At 34.5% G+C, this 13,662-nt stretch overlaps 1 protein-coding gene across 1 annotated transcript in view; it reads right to left on the bottom strand.

Annotated features, from left to right (window-relative positions):
• LOC147075252 (photoreceptor-specific nuclear receptor-like) overlaps positions 1–13,662 on the bottom strand; it is a 160,203-nt gene that overhangs the window by 111,013 nt on the left and 35,528 nt on the right. The window contains exon 2 of the mRNA XM_085942908.1: positions 1,269–1,502. Within this exon, the coding sequence (XP_085799034.1) occupies positions 1,269–1,502 (234 nt within the window). The remainder of the gene's footprint in view (positions 1–1,268; positions 1,503–13,662) is intronic.

The following is a 13,662-nucleotide window of genomic DNA, read 5'->3' as shown; positions in this document are numbered from 1 at the left end:
GTAAAGTTATATTAAAAGACTAAACAGATAATTGTTCATCTTACTATGTTTGTTATAATTTATTATCAACAACATGTAAATTATGAATCCAACTGAGAAAATTAATATCTTTATCCAATAAGTACAGTGGTGCTGAAGATTAAACTGGTATATGTGACATATATTTAAAAAATGATTTAAGATCACCATATTGTATTAAAAAAAAAAAACATGTAGCTGATTATATTTATAACCAATTTATAATACGCATTTTACTTACTAATATTGTACCAAGTATATTATCTGCACATGGTTCAAAATATGTTTTTTTTTATTATTTTATAACAACCATATTATATAATATGTTTCTAATTTTAATATTTTGTTATGATTTGTCGTTTTTAAAACACTGAAAACAATTATTTAATACCACTGGCTGAAGATAATTAATGGATTTTGAAATTAAATTCTATTTCAATTAAAATTTGGACTATTCCATTTGACTCATTTTTGCGTTTTGAGTTTCGGAATCTTAAGCCACTATTACACACTCACCAATGTCAGTGTGCATTTACCATTGGTGATTGTGCATGGTGACTGAACATGCCGAAAGGCGAAACCCGGATCACAAATTAAAATTGTAAAATATTCAGAAACATATAAATATACAATAATTACAGATTGATTCGTTATATTCTTTAAAGTGGTGTATTTTATATAAGTACCAAATAAAAGTTATGTTTCTATTAAAACTGTGATAATGAATTATTTTAAAATATCAGCTCACTTACAGAATAGAAAATTGCTACTACATAATATAGAATTTATGATCGTATCTTCAACTTTTAAGTCATTATGCCAACTTGGTCAACTATGGCATTCGTTTGATCCTCAACAACTCAATTATCAGCTATTTTAATGACGTTTTATCAAACATTTTTAGTTGATAATTCTTGGTGTAAAGACAAATAATAACTGTTTATATTAAATTAAATATAAAAGAAAAATATTATTCAACTCACGTATGTCACAACATTCATATATTATGATCGGTTCAGATTTAACTTTCCATTAAGAAAAAGCCTATCGAGAAATATTATATTCACATCAGTGGTATGCTAGGATACTTAACAAGAGTTAAATAAATACTGATTAATAATGAAGTTCTACTTGACGTAATTAACAACAAAATCAGTGAATAGATAAATAATATATTTTATTTCAATATTAAAAAAATGGCTGCCGTAAATCAAAAAAAAAAGAATCATCAAAATTACAGTGAAACAAACCGAGAGCGCTGTTCTTCTTGCTGGCTGAGTCATGATGCACTCTCCAGTGGGCTGGTGGTGACCTGACTGCTCTCACCAGCTGCCCGCCAATCCCGCCAAGTCCGCCAACATTTCCCATGTTTCCCAGGCTGCCAACATTGCCCATGGACCCCAATGAACCCATTCCGCATAGGCCTAGCGATGGCGGAGAGCCACCAGCTGAATAACAGTCATCTCTTGGGGAACTGTGACCGTCTGAAAAAGAAGAGATAATTTTCATATATGATGTAGTATCATAATATGACCATGATTGAGATGATTGAGAATAATCCCAGGAATTTTCTGGAAAATTTATTTTGTGATAAAAATAATTAAGTGATATTCGGGTTTCGCCTTTCGGCATCTTCAGGCACTTACACTCACCAAAAGGCACATTTACACTGGCAACGAATACAATTAACTCTAACTTATGAAACAAATCAATACAATAAAGTAGGTAAAAACTTATTCACCTACCTATTAAATTAATAAAATACGGATAACAAACAAATTATGAATTGTTGTAGTGTTTTTAAAAAACCCCTTTCCTTATCAATAATAATACACTCAATATAAATAAATAAAATAAAAAAGCCTTTTTATTTCTTACAAACAAAAGTAAGTGACAGTTAATTAACTATATCTAATGAATATATAACCTATGAATATATATATTATGTAAATATATCTATCTATGATTGTATTATCTACTTATTTTCTAGTTTATATAAAATTAATTATTATTATTTTTGTATAATACATATATACCTATAGTAAGATTTTTTATTTTGTATATAATACTATTAGATAATGTTTATAAATTAGCCAAGACGACATCATAAAAACAGCGAGCCCAAATTGGCTACAAATAGCCAAAAACAGAGTCCAGTGGGACTCTTTGGAGGAGGCCTTCACCCGAGGAGGGGTTCTTACAAACCAAACAAACTAATTACATACTTCTGCCTAAATTAATACACTCAATAAGCATATATAAATCGTCAAAACCTAATAATTGATAATACTAAACTCAAGAGGTGTAAAATCGTCTATTCTGGGAATTGGGAATTAATAGAGTTAACTAATGAGATATATCTATGGAAACGACTCAAATGTCGATAGTATTAATATTATAACGTACCTACCTATTATTTTTATTTATCTAACGCTGATGATGAAGACAATACCATTTTGATCATATTATTATGATTACATTCTAATAATATAATAATATTCTCAATGGTTACTGGTTGATATTTACGCATTAGGTATATTGATACTTAACAGGGGTGACAGGGGTTCCCACTTGATCCAAATTGAAAATTAATTCGTCCTCTTTCAAAGAACACTTGCGCCCCTTCTCGTGAGATTAGAGGGTCGCGTACGTGTCGCATAGATCGATTGTTTGCGGCCAATGATGTCTAGATGCCGTTCTGAAAAAATCTAAGTTTACTATGTTCTGTACATAAACGTTGTCAAATACTGTAGAATTATCATTTGTTTGGGATAATATTGCAGTATATTGCCTCCAAATTAGCGTGTCATTTATTCAATTTATATATTATACTTCATATAGAATCCTGAAACTTTTATAAGTAACAAAAAACGCAGAAGTCAATAAGTATCAAGCGATTGAAAAATTTCAAATTGCGTGTGTCTGAAAGTATTCTACATACATAATTTTGAATTATTATAACCGATAGGAAAAATGTTTTTGAAGAAAGTAAGACACCCAGCAGGAATCGAACCTGAATCTCTCGGGTTTTGCACCCATGCACCACTATGCTATAGGCGTCATCCAAATTGAGTTAATATTGGCGATCGGCTTTTGTATTTTAAATTAAAGTGGGTGTTACTTTAATTACTAACCGACGTCACAGATCACTACAAGATTTTTTTTGTTGTAACCTACTTTGATCTTGCTAATAATTTTTAATTAACATTTTCTTTTATTCAACGAATAATTCACAATTTTTCTATTGGTTTTAATATATTTTCTTAGAAGTGTTTTCAAAATTATGTATCTTCAATAATTATTGGAATGTATTCTTATATCTTGTGAATTATTCGTTGAATAAAAAAATAGTTAATGAAAGTATTCTGTTTGGACATAAGATAAACTTACTATTAAGCAGTGGCGAAGGGTTGATGTAGGCTGTTAAGATCCACCTTATACCCTAAGCTTTTACAGCCATTTGAATTTGTTTTCATTAAAATAAGATAACAATTATTTACAGTTGGAGTTGGTTAGTTTTTAAAATTTAATTGAACCAAACTAAGCCATAATAGACAATTAATAGTCAAAAATACTCGTCTATCTATAAAATATCTAAGATTTTGCAATTAAATCACACATAACTTTGGGTATTTATAGATAAACTAATATATTTGTATCTATTATAGTTTGGCTAAGGCAAGGCTTAAGGAATTAAAAAATCCCCCCGATCATGACCGATTCTAATAGGATCATAGGGGCCTCCACAGAGTAGAGGTTTGTAAAAAATATGAACCAACAATAATGTGTAATACGTATTCTTAATAACAAAGTCTTAAGTATGAATGAAAAAGTGTGCACAATTTTGTCGTTTCACCCAAAGTATACCAAAACTATTATGGTTTAGCTTAGGCAGGGGTTAATTTATGTTATAAATTTAACCAACGCCGTCTGTAAATTGTAATCTTAGTTCAATAAAAACAAATACGTATGACTTACAAAGTTAAATGTGCACTATTTATATATGGTGGATCTTAACAGCCCACCTCCACCCTTCGCTACTGCTCTTAAGTAAGTATATATGAATTCATAAAATGTAGATATATTTATTTTTAATATTAGTAAAAAAAAAATACTAAATCTACAGTATGATAAAAAAAAATTCGCTTCGTTACTGGGCAGGTAATGCGTATAGTACACTAATTCAATACGACAGCGCTAATACAATAAAGCCAAAATTGCGACAATCGAAGTGAAAATCAGAGTTAGAGAGAGGCACGTAAAAATATAAATAAAAAGAACACTTTACAAATTTTGAAGAGCGACGCTTTTCCCGCGCAAAATTGTCGCCGCGGCGCCAATTAGATAAATCGAATCATCGGATTGCGCCGATTCACTTTGCCAGTATTGCCGTCTCGCTCTTTCTGAGTGGGATCCAAATAGGCAGAGGAGTTTTGAAATATTCAACGCGAGGGTAAATTTTTAATCTATTGACTAGCCATTACTATTATTAATACAAATACATAATAATATAAACGGTTACATGTAAATTGTACGTAAAACATTTCACCGTGGCACAGTTCGCCATGAGATTTTTTATCGAAAAGAGATGACCATATACTATACGGTCATCTCTATAGCACCGAGATAGATTCAATATGAACATAATTCAGTTTTCATAGCTGATTTTGGCAAAATTCATGAATTCATAAATGCAAACCTATCCTAACCTAAAAAATAATCCAGTAAATCTTGTAAAGTTGTTGTTAAATTTAATAAAACGCAAGTTTTTTTTGTAGTACTTATTCCACTTTTAATCAATAAATTAGGACCGGTTTCGTCCTGTTATCTTGTAAAGTGTAAACTGGCAAGAACCGTGTTTTATTTAGATACGATTTTTATGTCAGTACTATTATGTACTACTAGTATATATTAAGCGTACGGTGTTCAACCAATATGTGCTACCCATGCTCACGTATGGCTGCGAGACGTGGACCATAAACACGAGAGATGTCCAAAGGCTAAGAGACGCACAGCGAGGCATGGAGAGGTGTATGTTGGGCATCACGCGAAAGGACCGTAAAAGAAACGAATGGATTAGGAAGCAGACAGGAGTACGCGATGTAATAAACGTTGCCAAATAGCTGAAATGGAGATGGGCTAGGCACATTGCTCGCCGAAAGGACGGCCGCTGGACAAATGCGGACATCCAGTGGTAGCCAAGGGGCACGAAACGCTCACAGAGTCGCCCTAAAATCCGCTGGATTGACGAACTGGTAAAGTTCGGCGGAAATAGGTGGCAGCGAACGACACAGGACCAAGATAGTTGGAAGAAGCTTGGGAAGGCCTTCATCCAGTAGTGGATTGTCCCCAGCTGATGATGATGATGACTATTGTACGACCCAAAGATGTTGAACGATCTTTAATATACGGCCATATAATATTTCCCACACACCAACCCGTCTGGACAGCGTGGTGTGTTATGTCCAAAACCTTCATATGAAAACAAAAACTTCTAGAACCCGGCCCTCATTCTCCGGAGGCCAACCTGATACTGATCACGGCAGCGATCAGCGAAGGAAGGCAGAGGGTGCTAAAAATCCCCGGAGACCCGGAAAAGGCTGCCAACAGATGACCATTGCTACATATAACGCAAGAACATTGTCCAGCGATGCCAAACTTGTAGAGTTTCAAGAAGAGCTCCGGAATATCCACTGGGATGTTGTCGGACTCAGCGAAGTAAGGCGTAAAGGTGAGAGTATTATTACTTTACAAAGCGGACATGTGCTGTACTCCAAAGGAACCGATGAAGGACGCACGAGCGGTGTTGGATTTGTTGTCAACAAAGCCTGGAGGGACCGCATAGTCGAGTTCAACTGCATTTCTGACAGGGTCGCAAGCGTGATACTTAAAATCAATGCTAGGTACCGCATTCAGATTTTGCAAGTATATGCTCCGACACAGAGCTATCCTGATGAAAAAGTGGAAGAGTTTTACGAGGAAATAACATCCTTGAAAAATAAAAGTAAATGCCACTTCAACATCATAATGGGAGATTTCAATGCACGTATTGGATCATACCAAAGAGATGACGTAGCGGTCGGACATTTCGGACATGGCTCAAGGGATGGTAGAGGGGACATGCTTGTGGAGTTTGCTGAAACCAACAATCTTCACATCATGAATTCCTTTTTTCAACATAAACCTACACGTAAATGGACGTGGAGAAGCCCGACAGGAAGGACCAGCGAAATCGATTACATCCTCACTGACAGAAAATATACATTTTTAAACTGTAAGGTGATCAATCAGTTTAACACCGGCAGTGATCACCGGATGGTGAGATGTAAGATAAGATTGAACGTCAAATCAGAAAGATCCAAACTGCAGAAGAAGTCAAATGCTCGCGTATACCTGCAGAACAATACTGAATTCCAAAATGAACTCAAAAATGCACTATCGGCTTTCTTAGATGAGAACGAAACCGTTTCCCTATCCAACGCGGAGGATATAACGAATATTATTCTACAATGTGCAGAAAAAACAGGCGTAAAAAGCTCAGAAGTTACACCTTCCACCAAGCTTTCGAAGGCAACATTGAATCTTATGGAGCAGAGAAGGAAAACCAAGAGCGATAGACAGGCGCAAAACGATATGGAGTTTTCATCACTTTGCAAAACCCTCCGAAGGAAGATTAGAGAAGACCTTCGTAAATTCAATGTAAACCTCATACAAGCAATTGTGAAAGCAGGCAGAAGTTTAAACAAAAACAAGCAATGCTTGTCGATAGGAAAACGTCAAATCACAGCACTAAAAGCAAAAGATGGTTCTATCGTCAGAAATTGGGAACACTTGTTAAGCCGAGTTGAAGAGTTCTACAGCGATCTCTACAGTGATGACACTGACAATACGACTATAGACTTAGATCTTCAGAGAAATGGAAATTCGGAAGACCATACTCCCGAAATTACATCCTGGGAAGTAACCCATGCTTTAAATTACATGAAAAGTGGGAAAGCCCCCGGGGAAGACGGTTTAACGATAGATATCCTCAAAAAAGCAGGAAAGGATGCAAATGAAGTACTTGCACAATTGTTCACAGCCTGCATATGCAAAGAGGATGTCCCAGAGGTATGGAAAAATGCCAGCATTGTCATTCTTCACAAAAAAGGTGACAGAGAAGACCTAGCAAATTATCGTCCAATAAGTCTACTCCCTATTCTCTACAAGACGTTCACAAAAATTCTCTCAAACCGTCTGCAAAATGTACTAGACGAGAACCAACCGAGAGAACAAGCCGGATTTAGAGGAGGATACAGCACTATGGACCATATCCAAGTCGTCAGAGAAATCATAGAGCGGTACCAGGAATACAAACTGCCACTATGCATGGGTTTTATAGACTATGAGAAGGCGTTTGATTCGATAAAGAAATGTTCAATACTCGACGCACTCAGAAAACAAGGAATCCCTGGACGCTATATAAATATTTTCAATAATATATACAGTAGCGCAACAGCATCTGTAAATCTCCATAAACCATCGCGCAGATTTCCTATCAGCAAAGGAGTCCGACAAGGTGATACAATCTCACCTAAACTATTTACAGCTACCCTTGAAGACTTATTCAGGCAACTTGACTGGAATGACAAAGGGATCCCCATAAATGGAGAATACCTGAGTCATCTGCGCTTTGCCGATGACATAGTAATTTTCTCGCAAGACTCAGAAGACCTCCAAAGCAGAATGCAGGAACTCGCTGAAGTAAGCAACAAAGTAGGTTTGAAAATAAATGTAACAAAGACGAAAGTCATGTTCAACTGCTTTGCAGGCCAAAAAGAGATCCTCATCAATGGCACTCAGCTCGAACAGGTGAAAAGCTACATCTATCTGGGACAACAAGTATCTATAGATGGATGTATATTTGATGAAATTGTTCGCAGAGTAAAGCTAGGCTGGAGTGCTTTTGGCCGCCTGAATAATGTCTTCAAAAGTGACCTTCCACTGTGCCTAAAGCGCAAAGTGTTCAACCAGTGTGTGCTTCCCGTGATGACATATGCGTGTGAAACATGGACCCTAAGTAAAAGAGAGATCCAGAAACTTAGAGTAGCACAACGTGGTATGGAGAGGTGCATGCTGGGCATAACGCGAAAGGACAAAAAGAGGAATGAGTGGATAAGGAAGCAGACAAGGGTTTGCGATGTAATAGAGTTTATTAAAAGCCTTAAATGGAGATGGGCTGGACACATAGCTCGAAGAAGAGACAATCGTTGGACAAATCTAGTCATCCAGTGGTATCCAAGAAGTACAAAACGTCCACAAGGTAGACCTAGAGGCCGCTGGATCGATGAAATGATAAAGTTCTGCGGAAGTACGTGGCAACGCAATGCACAGGACCGAGAGAAGTGGAAGCAACTTGAAGAGGCCTTCATCCAGCAGTGGATAGATTCAGGCTGATGATGATGATGATGATGATAATATTTCCGATACAACATTTCACGGTGAGGTACATGTAGGTAACTAGCGTTCCGCAATGGACGAGTAGTAACTTATACGTTTGTCAGGACATGAGTGTCCCATTATACAACCAACACAAATTTACGAGAATAAAAATGTAGGAGGTTGATAAATATTATGTTTCAAATAACCATTCTTCTTTCGTTCGTAAACATCTTCTTATCATTGCTTTCGTGATGTGACAACAATTAATTATAACGATTTCTTTCTCAAGTGCAAGTATATATTTTTGAGGTTATACTTCTTTTGGAGCGTTTGGGAAAACAGATCAGAGTGTATTTTTGGCGTGTGACGGAAGTTGCGCGCGCTGATGCAACACAATTTATTATTATGATTATTCATTAAGATTTGAGGCTATATTTATGTAGTACTATTTATGAGTAAAATTATATATCAATAAATAAATAAATTTTGTGAATATTGAGTTGGTAAATAATTCAAACACTGGTATGTTGTAAATTTACAATATTTAGACACTTCATACATAAAAATACATATTTTTACAGTTTAGGACACTATTTGTCGTATATCCCATGTCAATTTATTTATTAGCGGTTTATAATAATTGAAAACAATTATAATTATTATGTTTCATCACAAAAGCCAATATCACGTTTCAGTTAAACCATTAAATTGGCTACATTTTATTTTTGATTTGTAATGAATTATTATTGTTAATGAAAATAGTTGTACAGTCATCTGTTTAAGCAAAAATGGTCGAAATAGCGGTTTGCTAAATTTTTCAAACACAGGTTTTGAGATTTTTTTTTCCAAAGTAGGTACATTCAGCAATAATATTTTGGTTTTTTATTTTTTGTTTTATAAGAGTGATATGTATTAAGGGTACGTAAATAGGATCATAATCCTGCCGGCTATTCTTTTTATATATTTCATCAACGGAACTTGTCAGCGACATCTCTTTCTGTTTTGACATTTTTGGGCCCGCCCTCTTCTTTCTTTTCTGCCGGCCAGTGTGATATGGTGTGGCCACACCAATAGACGGGTTCGGTGTTAGAAATACAATATGATGGTGATGTTTTATTTAAACATAATAAGAGAAAGAAGTATAACTTCTAACGCGTGTACATAAGTACACACACCGATTTTTTAATGTATTGGCTTAGAAATTTACCATAGAGTTTTTGAACAAACAAACAAAAAAAATGGCATGGAAATACCTTTTGTCATTTGGTGGCAGACTTGCTTCGACTGCATAATTAGTCCATTTTACAGAGGTAATTATAGCGGACATATTTAAATTAATAATGGCATCAGTAATTTATTTTATAAGCGCGTAGTCATGTCGAAAGAATAAAAGAAAATTTGAATATTTTAATATATTACAAAATTTCTATGAATAGAAGATAAATATTGTTTAGTTATCGAATATTCCAAAGTTTTTGAAAATGTCAAACAAAACATAATTTGACATCAAAATCCTGATAAAAAATAAATGATAAATAATAATAAATTATATTTAACTACTTTTGTTATAAATATTTTTTTGAACGCTACTGAAATAGAATCATGTTCTCTCTTTCACGCATTCGACACTGTGCGTCCTAATTCTGTGATGTGATTGCGTGCACCCCGCTACGGCTCTTCGGTGCTACGAGCTACCCTCTACGGTTGGCGTAGACCCGCTTGACGTAGACGTGACTGACGAGCGAATGACGCCTTTACGATATAATGGATACTCAGGGGTGTATTCAAAAGATATTTAATCAATCACAAATTTTTTATCGTATAATTATTGAGGATATCCATACATACTCACGATGGCTACAAACATTGTAGAGTGCCTACCTCTGAAGCCGTAGGTCGTGAGTTTGATTCGGTGGTTGAGAGAAACGCAAATTACTATCTTTTTGAATATTGTACTGAGTGTCATGGCACCCACAAGGGGGGGGGCTGACAGGGCTCTAGCCTGGGGGCCCGGGCTCATGGAGGGCCTGGCGTGGCGAATTAGTCAAATAAGTGAGATAAACACAAATGACAAATTTTCTCTAATATTAAAAAAAAGTCGCCTGCGGCGCTATTTTCCTTTATTATTGTTTATATTTTAAAATATGTGGTTGTGCAATGTAATTTTTAATTGTGTCATTACGTGATAACTCCATTATTCAAGTGGATTTAAGTATTAAAAAGACCCTTAATTTTACCATGAACACCATTTGGAAAACGCTAATGTAAAGCATCACACTGCCTTTAACCTTGGCGATAGGTAGGGAGCCCGACAAAGATCTTAGCCTTGGGTCCCGCTTCAGGATGTGGGGGCCATGCTGAGGATTGATAAATTTATTATTAACTTGAGCAGTAATGCGATCATACTGAAGCTCGATTCGATATAAATAAAATAAAATCAAGTTATCTACGTTTTTGTTTTATAGAATAATCGATGTTTATTAAAGTCAATAAAAAGTAAATATTATCAAAAAAATACTACATCACATACTCCGTATTCTACTGATACATACCGCTAGTAACACTACGATCCCCTTAATAAGATGAATGAGATGATTGGGCAATGTACACAGGATGGACGAGTCACGCATGACAAAGAAATCGACATTCAGTATGAAGCGAAGATTAGAGGTGATTTCGAGAATTATCGAGTCTAGCCAGACCCCCATGGGTTGTAGCAGTAAGTAAATGAAGTTTGCACAGTAAATTACACTACTCATTTTTAACCAGAGCATGTTAATCCAACACAAAGTGGAGGTTATATTACAGACTTCTTATATGAGTAATCATTCGCCCAATACATGGTATATTTGCGTTGAACAATACACCGTGCATTTTTTTCTAAGTGCGGAATGAAACCCGCAACCCACTGCTTCATAAACGACTTATCTGTAACTTGACCACCATAGGTGTAATATAATATGCAATATAAAAGTTGCATAGAGTCATAACTAACATATTCAAAAAATCAAGTTTTGAGATAATCGCAAAAAACTACCAGAGCACTGTTTTTTGTAATTAGAAGAAAAGTCTTCAACTTCCTTGAATATTAATAAGTGAGTCAGTCGATTTACATTATTTTTAATATCTATAATACTCCAAAGGCTGCAGATACACATCACACTATGAGAAATAGAAGCTCTCTGGTTGGTTAGAAAGGCCTTGATGACAGAACTCACGTTATTATTCATTGAAAAATGTGAGTTACACCAACAATCAACTTTGTCAAGCAATTTCACATGGCTTAGGTTTAAAGTGACTTTTGATAGCCAATTATTTTTCTTTATAGGTATAGGATAATGCCTTTAGAATCATTTACCTACTAAACTAAAAAATTATAAAATTGCAAAATGTGAGTTATGATACTAGGCGACTCATAATATGATTCGGCACTAACATAAAACGAAAGTCGGTTTATAAGTTAGTTTCTGATGAAAGATAGGTAACTTCTTGTATAAAATTATTTAGGTAGGTGCTTTGTAAGAATAATTAGGCCCCTGTTTAATTTAAGTCTTAATACATTTTTTCAAAATTATACACCCCTGTATACTTCAATAAAAATAATCTGGCAGAATTTACTTTATAATATTATTTTTTTTATAATTCACAAAGCGCGCAAACAATTTATTTTTCTGCGAATCCATCCTCGCAATCAAATAATAATAATTGAATGGCCACGTTCCAATCGAAGCGCCCTCCATCGACCAACTGCCGAAATTCCTATGCTGAGGTGCCCGACTCGCTCTGAATACTAATCTAAGGATAACAGATAAAGGTCCTCAGATTCACTCCAAGTCAAACAGGCATCATCAACCAACACCTACGTTTTATATGTCAATGCAATGCATACAAAACGATAGAAAAACATGTTTTCTTGTCACTCATTACAGGGTTACAAGCGAGATAAAATAATACATGTTTAATAATTATTATTAATGTCGTGTCCGGAAACTTGTACGTATGCAGTTCGCCGTATTATACTTTACTGTAAAATGTTGTATCGGAAATATTTATTTATTTATTTAAGAAAACAAAATATTGTGGACATAACAATTCAATACGTACACAACATGAGATTTACTTTATAACAAATATTAACCTCACAAGAGAGACGAGAATATAGAAAATAATAATAATAATAACAAAAACAACATACAGTACAATTTAATACAGAAAAAGGAAATTTTGAAAACAAAAATCATACAATTTTATACAGAAATATTTACAAGATAGAAAGAACTTTTTATATACTTACAACGTTTTTAAATTTTCTGTTGAATCATATAAACTTGACTTGACTAGCTTAAACGATCAAAAAAATTTGTACTTGATAGAAATACTGAATAATGAAATGTCATTTCATATTGATTTCCATAGTAACGCACGTATATATTATTAATAATTTAGTTGCTAGGACCCTCTAGCAACCAATAATGGTATCGAAATAACTTTTCATACAAAACAGAATTAACTAAAAATGAATTCAATTATACTTAAAGATGGCTAAAAGTATTAAAAAATGCATTGGCGTCGTGTTCTGATATATTCTAAAAGTTTCAAATGTTTATCTACTCGGGAAGTTAGTTAAAAATCGATTGCAAGATTTGTACCGGACAAATAAGATTACGACCTAAGAGAAACGTTGTAAAAAATAAAGTTTTACAAAAAAATGCAAAGTACCTACATCATTGAAAATGTCCATGTCTTTAGAGAGCGCATTCACTAATCTTGCACGTAGGTATATTAAAAACTGTCCAACCTCTTTGGGTCGTATAGCACTTACTGACATAAAATTAATGGTTAAATAAAACACGGTTTTTGTTTGTTTCCACTTAACAGAAAGCCACCAGCAAACAAAGGTTAGGTTAGGTTAAGTTTTCATTCTTGAATTCATAAATTTTGCCATAATCAGTTATGAAAATTGAATTAATGTTCATTTTGAATCTAATAAAATTGGATACCGTATAGTACACGGTCATCTCTTTCCGATAGAAAGCTCACGGCGAACTGTGCCACGGTGAAATGTTTTACATACAATTTACATGTAACCAATTACTTTTTTAATAAAATTGATCGGATATCAAAACTGAGATGGGATGCTTGTAAATATTCATTCACGTCGCCCTAATTAAAAATGTATTAATTTGTAAGAGTTTTGAATTTTTTTTAGCTTTTCCGATCTGT

Source organism: Rhyacophila brunnea, unplaced genomic scaffold (assembly GCF_057557595.1).
Source record: "Rhyacophila brunnea isolate RB1 unplaced genomic scaffold, BYU_Rbru_1.0 scaffold_15, whole genome shotgun sequence".
Classification (NCBI taxonomy): Eukaryota; Metazoa; Arthropoda; class Insecta; order Trichoptera; family Rhyacophilidae; genus Rhyacophila; species Rhyacophila brunnea.
The sequence above is the reverse complement of the archived record's forward strand: the minus strand, read 5'-3'. Positions and strand labels throughout refer to the sequence as shown.